Below are 17,635 nucleotides of genomic sequence, written 5' to 3'. Positions count from 1 at the left end.
GTAAGAGCAAGGGTTAACATGTGACTTTCTTAAGGCAGTGATGCCATCATAAATTATTCTGACAGCCTTGATTTAAGCCGACTGCCATGGAACTCTTGCCTAGAGTCACGTAACTGCCTTCTTTGGAATAAAGATATACATTTTCTACTTTTTAAAACTGCCTTCTTTGAATAAACATATCAGTTCACACAGACTCACCCGATTGCATAAAGTCTTCAGATTTTTTTTTTCTTTCTCCTTTGAATTCTCCTTAGTCTACTGGTTGACTCATATGACATTCTGAATAAGAAACTAGCCAACTGAATTGAATTGAATTGAATTGAGTGGACTGTATGAACCCAAGATAGCATATGTGATAAGAAGGGTTGTTCTGTTGACCTCGAAGTCACACGAAGCCTGAAAATTCACATTGCTGGAGTAAAACGGTGAATAATAAACATGGGTGTGACTTTTACCAGTTCATGAATTAAGTTATTTATTCACCCATACGCTCCATCTCTCTTCAAACTGTTTTATCAATGGTCTTTGCTCCAAAGTATGTTTGAAAAGCAGGGCAAAGCACACAAAAAAATAGAAATCTACTCTGTATGGTCTAATTTTTTAGCTATCCTTCTTCAAGTCATGGGTTATTCTGTAAGACTATGGAATTTTCTGTTCTCTCTAGAGATTTTTGATGACGGGGATCTTTCAGTAAGAAAGATATATAAACTGGTACAAAGAATATGCAGAAGGGAGCATAACTGTCAATCAATCATAGTAGAGCTTGAAGGGACCTTGGAGGTCTTCTAGTCCAACCCCATGCTCAAGCAGTAGACCCAATACAATTTCAGACAAGTGACTGTCCAGTCTTTTCTTAAAAACTTTAAAACCTTCAGTGATAGGGTTGCCAGGTGTCCACTATTTGAGCGGACAGTCTGCTTTTTTCACATTACGTTCACTATTTTTTTTCACAAAATAGTGGACATTTTTTTTTATTCAAAAGCTTTATGATGAAATGGTACTTAATCTAAAGCTGTACAGTCTAAGAGAATAAGGATAGGAGAATCGGGTTTTGTCTTTTTTTTTCATAAGTTAGAATGAGACAAAGATCGAATATCCATTGAACTCGATTCTCCGAAAAAATTAATGATGAGATTAAAATAAAAATATATTATAAAATTATGTACAGTTCACATTTTTAAAATGTATTGTAGCTTATGTCGACTGATCTAAAATGGCGTCGAGTGATAAGAGTGACAGCGGCGAGATTTCGAATTCTTTAAAACAAAAGAGAGGAGTGTGCAAATACACCAAAGTTCATGTTCATCTGCAGGGCAATTCGTCCCTTGATAAGTGGACGTACTTTTTCAAGAAAGAGCCAGCTCCGAGTTTACTGAAACTGTTCCAATATTGTGCATCAATTCCGGTATCAAATGCAAACATTGAACGAATTTTCAGCGTCATGGGAAATTTGTGGACTGACGAACGTAACCGACTGCTTGTACCATCAGTTCAAAATGAACTTTATATATTTTTTAATATTTCTCAACGTTGTACTGAAATTAAAGAATTATTCCTTAAACACAAAGAATTGATCAAAGCTGCGCAGTCAAATAAAAAATACACACGACAGCAAAGTAAAATGTAATTTAATATTTTACATATTATTATAATATATTTGATGTTTTGAATTTTAAGTAAAGTTTTGAAGTGATTATTTTAATACGTGTTAAAATGTTTGTAAGAAAATATATAATTTAATTGTAATTTTTTTAAAAAAAATTTACTACTTAACACCCCCCGCCCCCCCGCTTGTCCACTATTTTTTGGAAGCAGACCTGGCAACCCTATTCAGTGATGAAGCATCCATAATTTCTGAAGGCAAAGCTGTTCCACTGGTTAATTGTTCATTGTTAGGAAGTTTCTTCTAAATTCCAGGTTGCTTCTCTGCTTGATTAATTTCCATCCATTGCTTCTTCTCCTGCCTTCTTGTGCTTTGGAGCATAGATTGACCCCCTCTTCTTGTGACAGCCCCTCAAACACTGGAATACTGCTATCATGTGTCCCCTAGTCCTTCTTTTCTCTAGACTAGCCATACCCAGTTCCTGCAACTGTTCTTCGTATGTTTTAGTCTCCAGGCTTTTAATCTCTTGCATTTCTCTGAATATCAAAACATAGCAGCTACCATTGTGCATCCGGCCAATGCAATGTCATTGAAAAAGTCAATATGCTAGTTGCAACTGCACAGTTGAAGTCTTCCTTTGTCATGCTGACACATTTATTTATTTCAAGAGTTACAAGGTCATTCAACTCAGGCCGTGTGACTCTGGGGCAGTGGTGAAATGTAAAATTTGTTACTACCGGTTCTGTGGGCATGGCTTGGGGGGGGGGGTAATGTGACTGGGTGGGCATGGCCAACTTTTTTTTTTTTTACTTTTAAAAGCATTTTTTCTACAACCTGGTAAGAGCCTGGTGGCGCAGCAGACTAATAGCCTGTTATTAACATTCAGCTGCCTGCAATTACTGCAAGTTCGAATCTCGCCAAGGCTCAAGGTTGACTCAGCCTTCCATCCTTTCTAAGGTAGGTAAAATGAGGACCCAGTTTGTGGGGGCAATAAGCTGACTTTGTATAAATATACAAAAGTATGAAGGCTATTGCTTAACGCATTGTAAACTGCCCTGAGTCTCCGGAGAAGGGCAGCATATAAATCAAATTAAAAAAAAAAAAACCCTCTTTGGGTCGAAGAGGTTGTTTAAAAAATGCTTTTAAAAGGCTCTGATGATCCCAGCTGAGTTGCCTGATCGTCAGAGGCTTTTGTTTTCTTTTAAAAGCATTTTTTCGGCCTCTGATGATCGCACAGCTCAGCTGGGCATGGAGGGTGGGGGGCAGGGATTTTTGCTACCAGTTCTCTGAACCACCCGCCGCCATCGCTACCGGATCGGAAGACTTGGTCCGAACCGGGAGCATTTCACCCCTCAGGCCGTGTGACTCTGGGGACTGTACAACATAAATGCATAATATTAATAAAAAGTGCATAATATTAATAAAAAAAGTTTTAAAAATTAGCAACTAAAAATACAAAAGCTACAATGTACAATGGCAACAAAGCACAGAACAAGATCAAAACCTCCTTAGGGGACTGCCTCACCTGTCCTCTAGTGCTTGGAGAATTAAAAGGGGTTGGGGCAGGAGTGAAATGCTCCCGGTTCGGACGATCCGGTAGCGATTCTGGCAGGTGGTTCGGAGAACTGGTAGCGATGGTGGCGCGAGACTCCGCCCACCCCCTGGGTGTTGTTACTTCCTGGTTTTAACCAGGAAGTAATGTGTTTTTACCCTCTGCGCATGCACAGATTTTGTCTTTGAGTGGGTGAGGACAGTGCTGAAATGGTAGTGATTAGCACTTAATTATGACTAGCCTCCAATAACCTTAGGAACAATTTTATTTGATTTTTATTTCACCTTTATTTCTTTATAAGCAACTCAAGGTAGCAAAGACACACAATACTCGTTCCTCCTCCTGTTTTTCCCAACAACAACCCTGTGAGATGGGCTTGCCTGTGAGTGATTGGCACCTAGGTGATTCTTCAAGCTAAGGTGGGACTAGAACTCACCATCTCCTGGTTTTCTAGCATGGTTCCTTTGCCACTAGACCAAACTGGCTTTTACGAGTTGTTAAGTTACTACATGCAGCTTTTTTGTACAAACCCCCTTCTTTTGTAGGACAAAGAGCTGCCAACTTCAATTGTGTGGTATTACAACTTTGTCTTTTTCTCAGAGATGCTTTTGGGAATTCCAGCAAGCAAGCAGCCCATTAAGGTGGGCAGAGTGCTGTAGCAAGTACAACATGCAATTCCTATTTTGCACTGTCATGAGACGGGTGATGTAAGAGTCCCTAATTCCGGCAATTGCACCATTTTAATGTGGGGTCAGCCAAATGTCAAAAAAAAAAAAAAAAATCTAGACTAAATGTTCAGAAACGCACCGGAGCATAATTTGCATCATTTCTGTGATTCATACTGAGGGAAATTGGGGAAAGATTGTACATGCACCAAGGCAGTACATGATGCAATCCCATAATCAGATTTTGTTGGTTTTGATAATACTGTAAATACAGTTACTTTTTCTTTAAAAAAAACCCCTCTGTGTAGTTTCGATGGCCAGGTCGCAATATTTCATGATTTTTTCCAGTTCTTTTTCTTCGACTCTGGTGTCTCCTGGTACCCCAATGTCAATAAATTGTATGTTTCGGTTTTCGACAACTGTGATAACTGGCGTATTGTGTTCCAAGTGACGATCAGTCTGTATTCGAAAGTCCCACAAGATCTTCACCTTCTCATTTTCTATAACTTTTTCCACTTTATGTTCTCATGACTTTTTGGATACAGGAAAGTCGTATTTTCTACATAATGACCAGTGGACTAATTTAGTAACTCAGTCGTGTCTAGTTTTGTAATCAGTTTGTGCGATTTTGCTGCATTCGCATATTAAATGTGAAACAGTTTCGACTTTGTTGTTGCAAAGTCGACAGTTTGGATTGTCAGTGGATTTTTGTATCTTTGCATTCATGGCATTAGTTTGTAGTGCTTGTTCTTGAGCAGTGAGTATTAAACCCTCCGTTTCTTTCTTGATGGTTCCCATCTTAAGCCATGCCCATGTAAAGTTGTCATCACATTTTCCTTCAATGTTTTTCAAGTGCTGTCCATGCAAAGCTTTAATTTCCCATCTATTTAATCTGTCATCCAGCTGTTTTTCCTTATATTCTGTCTTTGTTTCTGTTGTTTTTATAATGTTCTCCATTTTCACAGCCTGCAGCAATTTTTTGGTACTTTGGTTCATGTAATCATTCAAACTTCGTTTTTCTTCTTCTACCCCCTATTTTTCTTGCCAGGTACAACCTGTCGATGTCACTTCGTGGATGTAAAGCTGGTACATATTCAAAAGTTTGCGTGTTTTCCGGTCAAAATTTGAATTATTATTCTCTTTTATTCATTAAAAATGAAACTCAATCAACTGGACATTTAAAAATGTGTCACAAATACCAAATGACTGGTATTGAATAATAATAATAATTATTATTATTATTATTATTATTATTATTATTATTATTATTATTATTATTTATTGGTTAATCTTTAGTGAGATTCACAGCCTTTGAGGCTGGTTAATAGCTCAGCAGCTCGAGTCCTAACCAAGGACCTAGGAACTGTTAAGGTATCGTCGGAGGATGTAAGCTGTTCTGAGTAAGGTGGTTTTTTGTAGAGTCAAAATGTTCAAGTCCGGCAAATTTAGAATTTCTAAATAGCGGGGTAGCCCTTTGGGTATTGCTCCAAGGGCTCCAGTTACAATCAGGACAACACACAATTTCTTTTTCCACAGTCGCTCAACTTCAATTTGCAAGTCCCGATACTTTGTGATTTTTTTCTTGCTGCTTATCTTCAATCCGTGCATCACCAGGTATTGCAATGTCAATGAACCATGCTTTTTTCTTTTCAACTATTGTTATGTCAGGTGTGTTGTGGACCAAGTGCCTGTCAGTCTGAATCCTAAAGTCCCACAAGATCTTGAGTTTCTCCTTCTCTAAAACTTTCTCAACCTGATGTTCCCAGTGGTTTTTGCTGTACTCAAATCCAAACTTCTGGCACAATTTCCAGTGAATGATCTTAGCAAGACGGTCATGGCGTTGTAGGTAGTCAGTTTGTGAAATTTTGCTGCACCCACTGATCAGGTGGTCGACTGTCTCTTCTTTCTCATTGCAGAGGCGGCATTTGCTGTTGGTGGTAACATGTTGTTGTTGGTGGTGGTGGTAACATGTTGTTGTTGTTTTGTTATTATTATTGTTGTTGTTGTTGTTTTGTTATTATTATTGTTGTTGTTGTTGTTGTTGTTATTACTATTACTATTATGATGTAATCTTATATATGCTTGACAAAATAAATAAATAAAATAAATAAATAAAAATTGCTGAAAGGGTTTTGAGCCCGGTGAAACTTCACTTTTTCCAAATGCCCGATTACAACTAAAACTCAGGGTCCGTGGGAAAAAAAAACAACCACCACCCTGCGGTATCGGGACACTCATTTAACTCGCCACGCCAAGTTTCCGAAAAAATTCCGGAGGCGCATCTTAAAAACAAACGAGATTAAATTTTGTCCCTTACCGGCCGCCGTTCGACGTCATTCCTTTGCCCTCTCTCCTTGGGCGAAACCATAAGGCCAAGAGACGGAGGGGGGGCTCATCCCGGAACGTGGTTGCGTCCAGGCGAACATTTTCTCAACGCGGTTTGGCTCAGTTGATTTCCCTGCAGGTAGAATCGATGCGTTCCTTTCGCTCGCGTGGCTTTTGCGCGGCCGGGGTTGCGTGTTTGCTGAACGTTTCGTTCTGTCCTCGGTTTTTAAAAAGGGGCATGCATATTTTTTTTTTAAAAAAAAAACACATAACTTGAAATGAGTTTTTTCCCCCCCTCCCTTTCTTCCGCTTGCTTGCTTGCTATCTTGAGTAAAGGTCACGTGGACAAATTGCAGGCGCGCTTGTTAGGATAGGGCGCAAACCCTCCCCTCCCAACCCCGGGTGGGGCTGCATTCACACAACCTGGATAAGCAAACCCCGGGGGTTGCATTGGCAACCAGCTGCAAACCTTGGTTAGTTCTAGGGCAGATTTAGCCTGCTGGGTATGCATGCAATCCATCTGTAAATGCAAATTTTGTTAGGTTTTTTTTTATGCTTTTGGATCCCCAGAAACAAGGGCGTCTTGTGTGAATTGGGCCCGAGTTGCGGGATCATGATTGCTAAAGGCGGGGATCGGGAGAAGATCCGCAGCTGTGTGATTACAAAGATCAAATTCCAAGAAATCCTCATGACATTATGCTGCTCTTATTCTGCAACTTAACCCCAGGATCCTATAGTCGCCTCGTTCTGGTTTCCTAACATGTGGGACTACAACTCCCAGTATTCCCAACCAGCGAGTTGAAAGCCATGACCCCAAAAACATACATGATTGGTAAAAAAAAGTCATGTTTGATTAATTTTGCAAATCATCCAAAGGATTTTGGTTGCATAGAAAATGGAAGAAAACTAGAAATATCCAGCTTTGGCTTTCTTGGAAGAGAAAACTAAGATAGGAATTAAGAGTCATCTGGAGTGGGAACTGGGAAGAGAGGCTGTGATTACAAGCTGTAATGTGGCTTGTTGATCCAGCCACCAGGGTTTGACATGATTTAGGAGATTTAGCTGGCTGTAATTGAACAAACCTAGGTTTAGCAGGATGTATAAGTTTTGACCTGTCTGTCATTGAACAAACCAAGGTTTAGCATAAGTTTTACCTGTCTGTAATTGAACAAACCAAGGTTTAGCAGGATGCGTAAGTTTTACCTGTCTGTAATTGAACAAACCAAGGTTTAGCAGGATGTATAAGCTCTGCCACAGACTGTACACACAACTGGCGGGGGAGGCCAAGAGGAAGACTTGTTCAGGGATGGGTTACCTTGCTGCCTCTGGCTGCATTCACACAAGAGCTTCATTTAGTTTCTGGACCAGGCTAAAAACCAAGAAACAATCAGTTTCACCTTAGGCATGAAAACCAGCTGGAGGAACCTTCTTCTTTCTGTGCCCGACCCACCTCACAGGGTTGTTGTAGGGAAAAGAGTAGGAAGGAGCATTAGGTATACAGGTAATCCTCGACGTTCGGCCACAATTGAGCCCAAAATATAAGTTGCTAGGTGAGACATTTGCTAAGTGAATTTTGCCCCATTTTACGACCTTTCTTGCCACAGTTGTTAAGCGAATCACAGAAGTTCTTACGTTAGTCACACGGTCATTAAGTAAATCTGCCTTCCCCCCCCTTTTTGACTTTGCTGGTGAGAAGGTCGCAAAAGGGGACCTCGGGACACTGCAACCCGTCATAAGTACGAACTAGTTGTCCAGCATCCAAATATATCCCATGACCACGGGGCTCATGCTGCAACGGTCGTAAGTTTGAAAAAGGGTCACGAGTCGCTTTTTCCAGTGCCGTGGCAACTTCGGACGGTCGGTCCCTAAACAAACTGTTGTAAGTCGAGGACCAGCTGTATTCAATGCCTTTTGAGTTATTTATAATTTTTTTTAAAAAAAAAGGCAAGAAAGAGGTTAGCCAAAAAAAAAAAAAAATCCCAACCAGAAACCAAACCAAAAAAAGCACCTTCCCCCCAACCTCCAGATGCGCAGAAGCGGCTGACCCGGGTTCAGGCAGGTTGTGTGAAGGCAGCCAAGGGAAAGCTGCTTCCGTCACAGCTACCTCATCGCCTGCCTGCCTCTCTCTGCTGAGAGAGAAAATAACGGGAAGGTGCCCATTGGCCGAGCGCGGCGGAGCCTCCCTGTGGCTTGCCGGGTTTTAAGCCTCGCTTTCTCCTGGCTCCGGCTCTGGAAGGGATGCGGTGGGGCGCTGCGCCCGGCTCCCCGCGGGGACAGCATGACCCGGCGCGATCGGCTCATGAAGGGAAGACCCCAGAGGCAGCCTGAAGCCGGCACTGATTCCCGGCCGGGTGAGTGACGGCAGGAAGGATGCTCTGATGGAGGGAAGGATGCAGGGAGGACCATGCCCGTTGCAGGCGATGCTGGGGAGGGAAGGGATGATGGTGGGAAGCTCCCCTCCCTCCCCATCCAGCTGGGCTTCACGCGGGGCTCTCGGCTGGCGAAAAACAGAGGAGGGGGAGATCCGTCCCTCTCCCACCCCGCTTGCAAACAAGCAAAGCCGGCTTTTTTTTTTTTTTAACTCGGGTGCATTGCAGCAAAATCTGCTTTTGGTCGGGGGGGCAAATCTGTGATCGCACCGGCACTCAATTTCAGGCCATATTGATGCGGGGATTGGGTGGGTGGGTTTGGTTTGGGGGTGGGTGAGTGGGTGAGAATAGCGGCCTGTTAGGGGGAAGGGTTAGCCTGACAGATCCAGAGGGGATCTCTCTTCCCTCCCCTCCCCAAGCGTCGTTCATTACAATACACACAACCCTGGGAAGTGAATTCATCTATTTTACTAGGTTCTGGCAAAGGGAGGTTGGAAAGGAAGAGGCAGTCAGCGGCCAAACCCAGGGTTTAAAACTAAACTGCTGTTTCCTCCTCCTTGGTGAATGTCTAGCCGGGTTAGCGGGTTGAGCTGAAGCATGTCTGTAGGGTCTCCTGCTCGTGCAAGGGAGGTGGACTAGATGACCTCCAAGGTCCCTTCCAACTTTGTTATTCTAGGTTGTGTGAAACCTGGTTGGGAGGGGCATGCATGCTCTTGTTTTATAGGGCTTGGGCCTTGATTTCATGGGATGGCGGCCTTTTTAGGTGCAAAACGATGCTGGGTTGGAGAACCAGAATTGGGCAGACGATGACATCCCGGTGATGTCATCACACCCAAAAGCACCACTTGCTTTTATTTTATTAGGTTATTTATTAGACGTATAGGCCTCTCGTATCCAAAGCCACTCGACATACAGTAACTTCTGTCATTGTTTTGGCGCCATCGGGGTTTGCGACAGCCGCCGCTGATCAGAATGCACCAGAATTTGAATACAGAACCCTTCTGGGCAGGCTAAAAGGCGGGGGTGGTGGTTAATGCTTGCATGAACTGGGGTGCAGTATCTCTGATCACCCCTATTTACAGACACCCTTTTTCTGAATTCAGCCCCGCCAACCTTCACCATGGTATCCCAATTCCTTGCAGGTTTGCTGAGAAATAAATTCTAATAGTGCACGCTGGGTTCCCACAAACAGCATTTGAAGGGGGCAGACTGACTCCCCAGCTGAGAGTCAACAATTCCGATCGATTCTTATTGGCTATGATGGGCTGCCTTGAGTGTTATATAGCAGGGGTCCCCAACCTTGGTAACTTTAAGCCTGGCGGACTTCAACTCCCAGAATTCTGGGAGTTGAAGTCCGACAGGAGAGCTTTGCTGGCTGGGGAATTCTGGGAGTTGAAGTCCGACAGGAGAGCTTTGCTGGCTGGGGAATTCTGGGAGTTGAAGTCCGACAGGCTTAAAGTTGCCAAGGTTGGAGACCCCTGTTATACAGGACAGGTGGTCCTCAACTTATGATCACAATTGGGAACAGACTTTCCAGTGCTAAGCAAGGAATTTGTCAATTTCTGTGGAATCGAAGATATGCCATGAACTACTCTCAATTTGATATTTGGCATCTTTAAAAGCCTCCCTCGCAGTTCTAGACAGGTTGCGGCCTAGAATTGCCTAGAAACTGCAATTCTAATATCTGCAGTTTTCTCCGGACGCCTCGAGCCATATAGTTCCAAGAACGAGCTTCCAGATGTTTTGTGTTTCAGCATCCTCTGGCCTCCACCAGCTTGGCTGCTGGCAATGCAATTTGGGTGTGTGTGTGGGGGGGGTTATAGTCCACATTCCGTGGCTTTCTGTATGTGGATGCCAGGGTAGAAATGCACCCGCATCTCCCACGTTTTGCATTTTCTAATGCACAGTTTTGATTCAATAAAATGGGGGGGGGGTACCCTCCAGTTCCAGAGAATCCTTCATCTCTGGTTGTTCAAGCCCCCATTTTTCTTGTTGCCCACCCCTCCCTTCCCTCCTCCCCCTTTGCTCAGAGCAGCTGAACTCTGGTAGCACATCTCATTTCTCCCATCAATATACTAGTTTCTCTTCTCCGGCCTGTATTCTGAACATGTTGCCATAGCAACTCCACACTTATGCCAAGTTGAGCAATAGAAGAATCACGCCGTAATTGGATCCCAGGGCCTTGTGAGATACAGGGAGAGCCCCTAAGGCAGTATTTCTCAACCTTGGAAGCTTGAAGATGGGTGGACTTCAACTCCCAGAATCCCCCGGCCAGAACAGTCATAAAGTGAATAACCACAGGACTACGCCTGATTTTTCAAGCATTTTTTGCAGCGATCATTAAGCAAATCTGGCAGTCATTAAGCGAACCCATTGTTTGGGTTACACATTTTGGCCGGAAATCAGAAGTAAACACCAGTTTCTAACAAAAACTTCGTAAGACCGAGTCACGTGACATGAATGCCACAAACAGCCATAAATGCAGGCCATTTTGCCGTGTGCACAAAATGTGGTCACATGACCTCAGGCGATGAGCGGGCAGATGTCAGATCTTCGAATCCGTGTCACAAATCCCATTTTCAGGCTCCGTCGTAATTTTGAATGGTTGCTAAGCAACCCATTATAAGTCGAGGACTACTTGTACAGACCTGAATGGGTGGTAAATAGGAAGACTGATCCCAAAGTTACTTTTTCATCCCTGCTGAAACTGCAAACGGACACTAAAAGAGGCAGTTCTAGTAGATTTCTAATAGTTAGTGAGATAATTTTCAGGCATGCATCGTTTGGTAAAACAAACCCTGTTTTGTTTAGGGTAGATTTCTTTTCTGAAAGGATGTATAAAGCTTGTTTAAAACTGAACCTGAATTCTCTCCAACTCCCCCTCCCCACTTTATTCTCTACCCACCCCCCAACTCCCATGCCTGCAGGTTATATTCTCACCCGACCAACCCTTGTCCTCATGCTGGAAAGGGGGGAAAAGCCCTGCGTGAGCAATAGCAAGAACGGAGTGGTGAGCAACCCGCTGAGTAGCAGTGTCACAGGTAAGGAAAAGCTTGGTGAGGAATGTGGTTGTTTTACAGTGTTTCCCCGAAAATACGACCTACTCCGAAACTAAGACCTAGTTTGATATTTTTTTACATGTTCACCCAATATAAATCCTAATTAAGACTCCACCCTCTCCAGGGTGCGTGGGTAAAAATTACCATATTTTTCGGAGTATAAGATGCACTGGAGTATAAGACGCACCTTAGTTTTTGGGAGGAAAATAAGAAAAAAACTGATTGGCAGGTGGATCGGCCTCCCGGAATACCCCCAATCAACTGTTCCCAAAGGTGAATTTTAGAAACAGGTTTGTTGGTTGTGAGTTCTGTGCCTTGCTTTTTTTTCAGCCTCTGAAACTTCTGAAACACTGTTTCAGAAAAAACTTTTTTTTCTGCCTCTGAAAGCCTCCGAAACAGAGCTTCAGAAAAAAAGCCTCTGAAGTTTCAGAGGCATTTTTTCTGAAGCTCTGTTTCGGAGGCTTTTTTTCTGAAACTTCTTTCAGAGGCTTTTTTTCTGAAGCTTCTTTCAGAGGCTTTTTTCAGCCTCTGAAACTTCCATTTGAGAGGCTGGGCGGGGCTACATTCGAAGTATAAGATGCACCCAGATTTTCACCCTCTTTGTTGGGTAAAAAAGGTGTGACTTATACTCCGAAAAGTACGGTAAATTAGGGTGGGGATGCGGGGGTGGAGCTGCCCTACTACTTACCTTCGGACAGTTGCAGCCAGGCCTCGCACACCCCGAAACCTGCCTTGCTGGCCCATTTCTTCTGCAGCTGGCAAGGCTTTCCTGAAGGCCTCTGCAGCCAATAACAGAGCTCCGGATCGATCCTTCAGGAAAGCCTTGCCGGCCAAAAAAGTTCCTGAAGGCCTCTGACAGCGAAAAGGATGCCGGTGGTGACACACGCAAGTAAGGTGAGTCAATGGATGACATCCCCACCTCCCCCCACCGGAAATAAGATGGTGCCTTTTTTGGTGGCAATATATATATATTATATATATATATATATATATATATATATATATATATATATATATATATATATATGTAGGTCTTTGGTTATTCGAGTCTTCTCCCACGTAAAATTGGAAGTGTCTTGGCGACGTTTCGACGAAGTCTCATTCGTCATCTTCAGGCTGGTGTTCTCGGCTTCGTGCTTCCAGGAGCAGGTGCTCCAGGTGCTCCTGGAAGCACGAAGCCGAGAACACCAGCCTGAAGTTGACGAATGAGACTTCGTCGAAACGTCGCCAAGACACTTCCAATTTTACGTGGGAGAAGACTCGAATAACCAAAGACCTACATACAAACACCCGCGAAAACCTGAGAAAACACACACACACACATATATATATATATATATATATAAAAATATAAATAAATAAAAAAGACAGGGTCTTATTTTCGGGGAAACACGGTATTGTTTGCACAAACAATGGAAAAAGTTGTGCTTCTCCAAATTGTGCAAATCCAAAAGATCACGATGCATTCTTTGGATAAAACAGCAAATACTTAAAAAAAACCCACGATTCCCTCCATTTAACCTTTGCCTAATGTCAAATATAGGTAGTCCTCATTTACTGACTGTAATTGGGACTGGGAACTCTGTCACTTAGCGACAGTCATAAAGCACAACTTCATATGACTGCCTCAACTTAATGATGGCAGTTCCTGCTGTCCCCCATTGCTCTCGTTAGGCGAATCCTACACAGTTGGAGCATCCTGTGGGCGCAGAATCACCGTCTATGATCTTCTGCCAGCTTCCCTACTGACTTTGCTCATCGGAGGCTGGCAGCGAAGGTCACAAATGGCAATCATGAGATGCTACAACCATTGTAAACGCTGCCAGTTGTGTAGCAACCAAATTTGGATGTCAAAACTGCGACATCCCAGCGACCACAAGTTGCTGGGATGTTGCAATGGCAAGGCGATGGCCTAGCGGCTTACCGAATCGTCATCACCAACAGCCACAACGATGAGAATCCGTCATAAAAACCCTCTCATTCAGGGCCATTGTAACTTTGACTAGTTGCTGGACAAGTGGTTGTTAAGCAAGGACTGCCTGTATTCTACCTGCAGAATAATTGGCAAACAGCACAAATTTGAGGCAGGAAAATGGAGTGTTTGGTAAGGAATCCTCTATTTATTTAATATTTTAATTTTTTCTCCCTTCCTTTCAGATTCTCAAGCCTTGAAAGAGAATACCAAATCACCTTCGCCCTCGACTCTGTCTTCCCCACCCGCCACGGAGTCTCCCAAGCCACCCCGTCCCCGCCGGCGGCGGCCTCCCGCTGTCTTGCCTTCCGATCGTCCCTATCAATGCAAAGACTGTGGCAAGCGCTTTGTCTACCGCTCCAAACTGGCCACCCACCAATGGACTCATTGCGCCGAACGCCCCTATAAATGCCCCGACTGCCCCAAGAGTTTTAGCTATCCATCCAAGTTGGCCGCCCACCGACGTACGCACACTGGGGAGCGCCCCTTCCCCTGCTCTCTGTGCCCCAAGCGCTTCGGACATCGCTCCAAGCTGGCCGCCCACCAGTGGATTCACACGCCGGAGCGCCCGTATAAATGTGCCGATTGCCCCAAGAGCTTCTGCTATCCTTCCAAGCTGGCTGCCCACCGCCGCACGCACACGGGGCAGCGGCCGTACCCCTGCAGCCGCTGCGGGAAGAGTTTTTGCTACCCTTCCAAACTGGCTGCTCATCAACAGATCCACGCGGCCACCGCAGCGGGGCGGCCTTACCCGTGTATGCGCTGCAGCAAGAGCTTCCGGCAGCTGCGCAACCTCACCCTTCACCAACGGGTGCACGAGGATGGAGAAGCAGGCGATGACTTAGCCCAGGACAAAAGCCACAGCAGTGGAGACAGGCCCTAAGTTGGAACCGCTGGGCTCTGCGAGGGCGCAGGGAGAAACTCGGATAATTTGAAAACTTGGTAGCTGTGGGATCGTTGTAAATAATGGAAAGTTATGGTGGAGCTCAGGGTTGCACCGTAACCTCCAGCAACCCATAACTTCTCTGTTCTCGGCTTTGATGGCAAAACTGCCGCAGGACAGGCTCCCCCTCAAGAGGCCAAGTTGTGCGCGCCATGCTGAACGCTGTTCTGGTAACCTTGTTTCTGCAGTGACCGATGGCCTATTCTACCACCTGGTTTAAGTTATGCAGACTTCTGCACCTTCGCGATTTGTTTTGCCTCAGTTTTAACCTTCCGGTTCTCACCAGACACAATCCTGGTCCCTCCATTGTCCACGTCAGTTCCGTGCCAACAAAACAAAACAAAAAACAAAAAAAAACCCCACCGTTGAGATTCCCACACTAATTGCATTTAGAGAATGTCTGCACCAGAGCAGAATCTGTTGTGTGCTTTGCACAAAAGGAGAAATCTCTGTCTGTGGCCGTGTATAGTTTTGTTTTATGCTCAACTGGTGCATGCTTGTGTCAGAATGTGGAACTCAGCATACCTGTCATCCAAGGGTCTATAACTTGTATCTTCACTGTGCATTATACAGGGGGCTACGTTGCAGCTGCCTTGACCAGTCAACCTTTTGGCCGTGGAAATCGGGAGGTTTAATATGCATGAACTGAGCACATCATATTGGACAGGAGTTGTGTCTACTTTAAAGAAGAAATCTCTTTGATTTTTTTTTGTTTTACAAAACAAAAGCGGAGTCTGACAACGTGGCAATTGGTGAAATCCACCAGTGGGATCACTTAAGGCACAAATGCCAGGAAAGAGTAGGCAACATTTATGTTTTAAAGGGGTTGTAGAAGCAAGAAAAATCGGCAAATTCACGCCACCGTCTAGGTTTGTCGTTTACACGTTGCATCAAAAGATGCCTCAGGCCACTTCAGGATTAGTGTGGGTAGTGTATTAAGGGTGAAGCAAATGCATCGGTAGCACGAATAGAAAGCAGATTTTACACATGAATTTCTCGGGCTAAAAGGGACTGTATAATTTTATTTTCACCATGTACTACACACAATTTTATAGCCTGCTTCCTTGTTAACTCCTATGTGTTTGGTTTACTTGTACCACATGCCTAAAGACACCGAAAGTTTCCATTTTGCACTCATTATTGAATATTAAGTTCCCTCTCGGATTTTTCTCTCCACCCATTTCTCTCCCGTGCTCTTCTAGACTCAAGTCCGCTTTTCACTGCTATCCACAATTAATACACACACTTTTTTTTTCAATAGCTGGTAAAACCTAGTACAGGTAGTCCTCGACTTACGAACACAATTGAGCCCAGAGGTTCAGTTGCTAAGCGAGACATTTGTTAAGTGAGTTTTGCTCCATTTTACAACCTTTCTTGCCAGTGCTGTTAAGCGAATCACTGCAGTTGTTAAGTTAGTTAACACGGTTATTAAACAAAATCTGGCTTCCCCATTGACTGCTGGTCAGAAGATAATCACATGAGCCCGGGGACTCTGCCACTGTCATAAATATGAGTCAGTTGCCCAGTGTTTGAATTCTGATCATGTGACCGTGGGGGAATGCTGCAACGGTCGTTAAGTGGGAAAATGATCTGTGTGTCACTTTTTCCAGTGCTCTTGTAACTTTCAACGGTCACAAAACGAACTGAAAGTAAGTCGAGGGCTACCTGCAGTACATCTTTCCACTTCCCCACAAACTAGCACACGCCGACTTCCCTATAATTCAGATTTGGGTGAAAGGCAGGTGGAAGTATGTGTGATTGGTTCCTAGTCTGTTTGTAGCCGTAGTAAAAAAACAAAACAAAAAGGAAAGCTCCATTAGATGCTGGAGTTTTTGTCTTATTTTTCTTGAAATAAAATAAAATATGAAAGCAAAACACCGTTTTGAAGTTAAGGTATGCTTGGTGCGTGTGAGAAAAAGGTTGGGGGGTTTTAAGGTCAATCGGTCACAGAGGGAAGGTCCAGCATGTGAGCTAGAACAGGGGTCTCCAACCTTGGCAACTTTAAGCCTGGCGGACTTCAACTCCCAGAATTCAGCTTTGCTGGCTGGGGAATTCTGGGAGTTGAAGTCTTAACAGGCTTAAAGTTGCCAAGGTTGGAGATCCCTGAGCTTGAAAGAATCTGTGTATTGGTAGACCTCAACTTAATGACCAGAAGGGCCCCTGCCTATTGTCCATAAGTTGTGATGATCATAAAACCAACGTCATCACATAACCAGACCCGTTATTTTTTTTGTAGCCGTTGTAAAACGAATCCATTGTTCGCTATGAGCTGTTTTTGACACACATAAAAAAAGGGGGGGGAGGGGGGAAAGTAAAACGTGGTCATGTGATCATGAGATGCTGCCAATGGTCATAAATGAGGGCCAGTTGTCGAACATCCAACTAGGATTGCTTGTGGCCCTGGGGGGAGGGGAAGGTGGCCATCTGAACTTCAGAACCAGGTCTTAAGTTCCTTTGGGTGGGTATGTCGTAACTTTGAATGGTCACTAAGCAACCGGTAGTAAATCAAGGACTGCCTGTATTCCCAAAAGCCCCATTTCTGCATCTTGGATGGCAAAGAAGGTAGAATTAGAATAACAGTTGGAAGGGGCCTTGGAGGTCTTCTAGTCCAACCCCCTGCTCAGGCAAGGAACCCTGTGCTATTTCACTCAAATGGCTGTCCAATCTCTTCTTAAAAACTTCCAGTGTTGGAGCATTTACAACTTCTGGAGGCAAGTTGTTCCACTGATTCATTGTTGTAACTGTCAGGAATTTTCTCCTTAGTTCTAAGTTGCTTCTCTCCTTGATTAGTTTCCACCCGTTGCTTCTTGTCCTGCCTTCAGGTGCTTTGGAGAAGAGCTTGACTCCCTCTTCTTTGGGGCAAGCCCTGAGATATTGGAACACTGCTATCATGTCTCCCCTGGTCCTTCTCTTCACTTATGTTTTAGCCTCCAGTCCCCTAATCATCTTGGTTGCTCTTCTCTGCACTCTTTCTAGAATCTCCACATCTTTTTTTACATCGTGGCGACCAAAACTGAATGCCGTATTCCAAGTGTGGCCTTACCAAGGCATCTAAAAGCTTATCTTCTCACTGAGGGAACAGGAGTCCTACTTGAGCTCACAGAGGAATATTATCTCTCCCTGGCAGTGTTGATAAGTTCTTAAAAG

General features: G+C 44.1%; 1 protein-coding gene across 2 annotated transcripts; it reads left to right on the top strand.

Moving 5' to 3' along the window:
- Positions 1 to 6,152: 6,152 nt before the first annotated feature.
- On the top strand, positions 6,153 to 16,363 carry ZNF575 (zinc finger protein 575). Of its 2 annotated transcripts, XM_087876362.1 has the most exons (4): positions 6,220 to 7,323; positions 7,373 to 8,496; positions 11,442 to 11,555; positions 13,731 to 16,363. In XM_087876362.1, exons 2-4 carry the CDS (start codon positions 8,424 to 8,426, stop codon positions 14,426 to 14,428), a joined length of 885 nt encoding a protein of 294 aa, XP_087732488.1. In that variant the 5' UTR covers positions 6,220 to 7,323; positions 7,373 to 8,423; the 3' UTR covers positions 14,429 to 16,363. The 2 variants fall into 2 exon arrangements, with proteins under 2 accessions (XP_087732489.1, XP_087732488.1); XM_087876363.1 differs by lacking the exon at positions 7,373 to 8,496 and having other exon boundaries at positions 6,153 to 6,284.
- Positions 16,364 to 17,635: the final 1,272 nt, after the last annotated feature.

This window comes from Pantherophis guttatus, chromosome 10 (genome assembly GCF_059756535.1).
Source record: "Pantherophis guttatus breed Tessera chromosome 10, ASM5975653v1, whole genome shotgun sequence".
Lineage (NCBI taxonomy): Eukaryota > Metazoa > Chordata > Lepidosauria > Squamata > Colubridae > Pantherophis > Pantherophis guttatus.
This window is presented reverse-complemented; position numbering and strand designations above follow the sequence as displayed.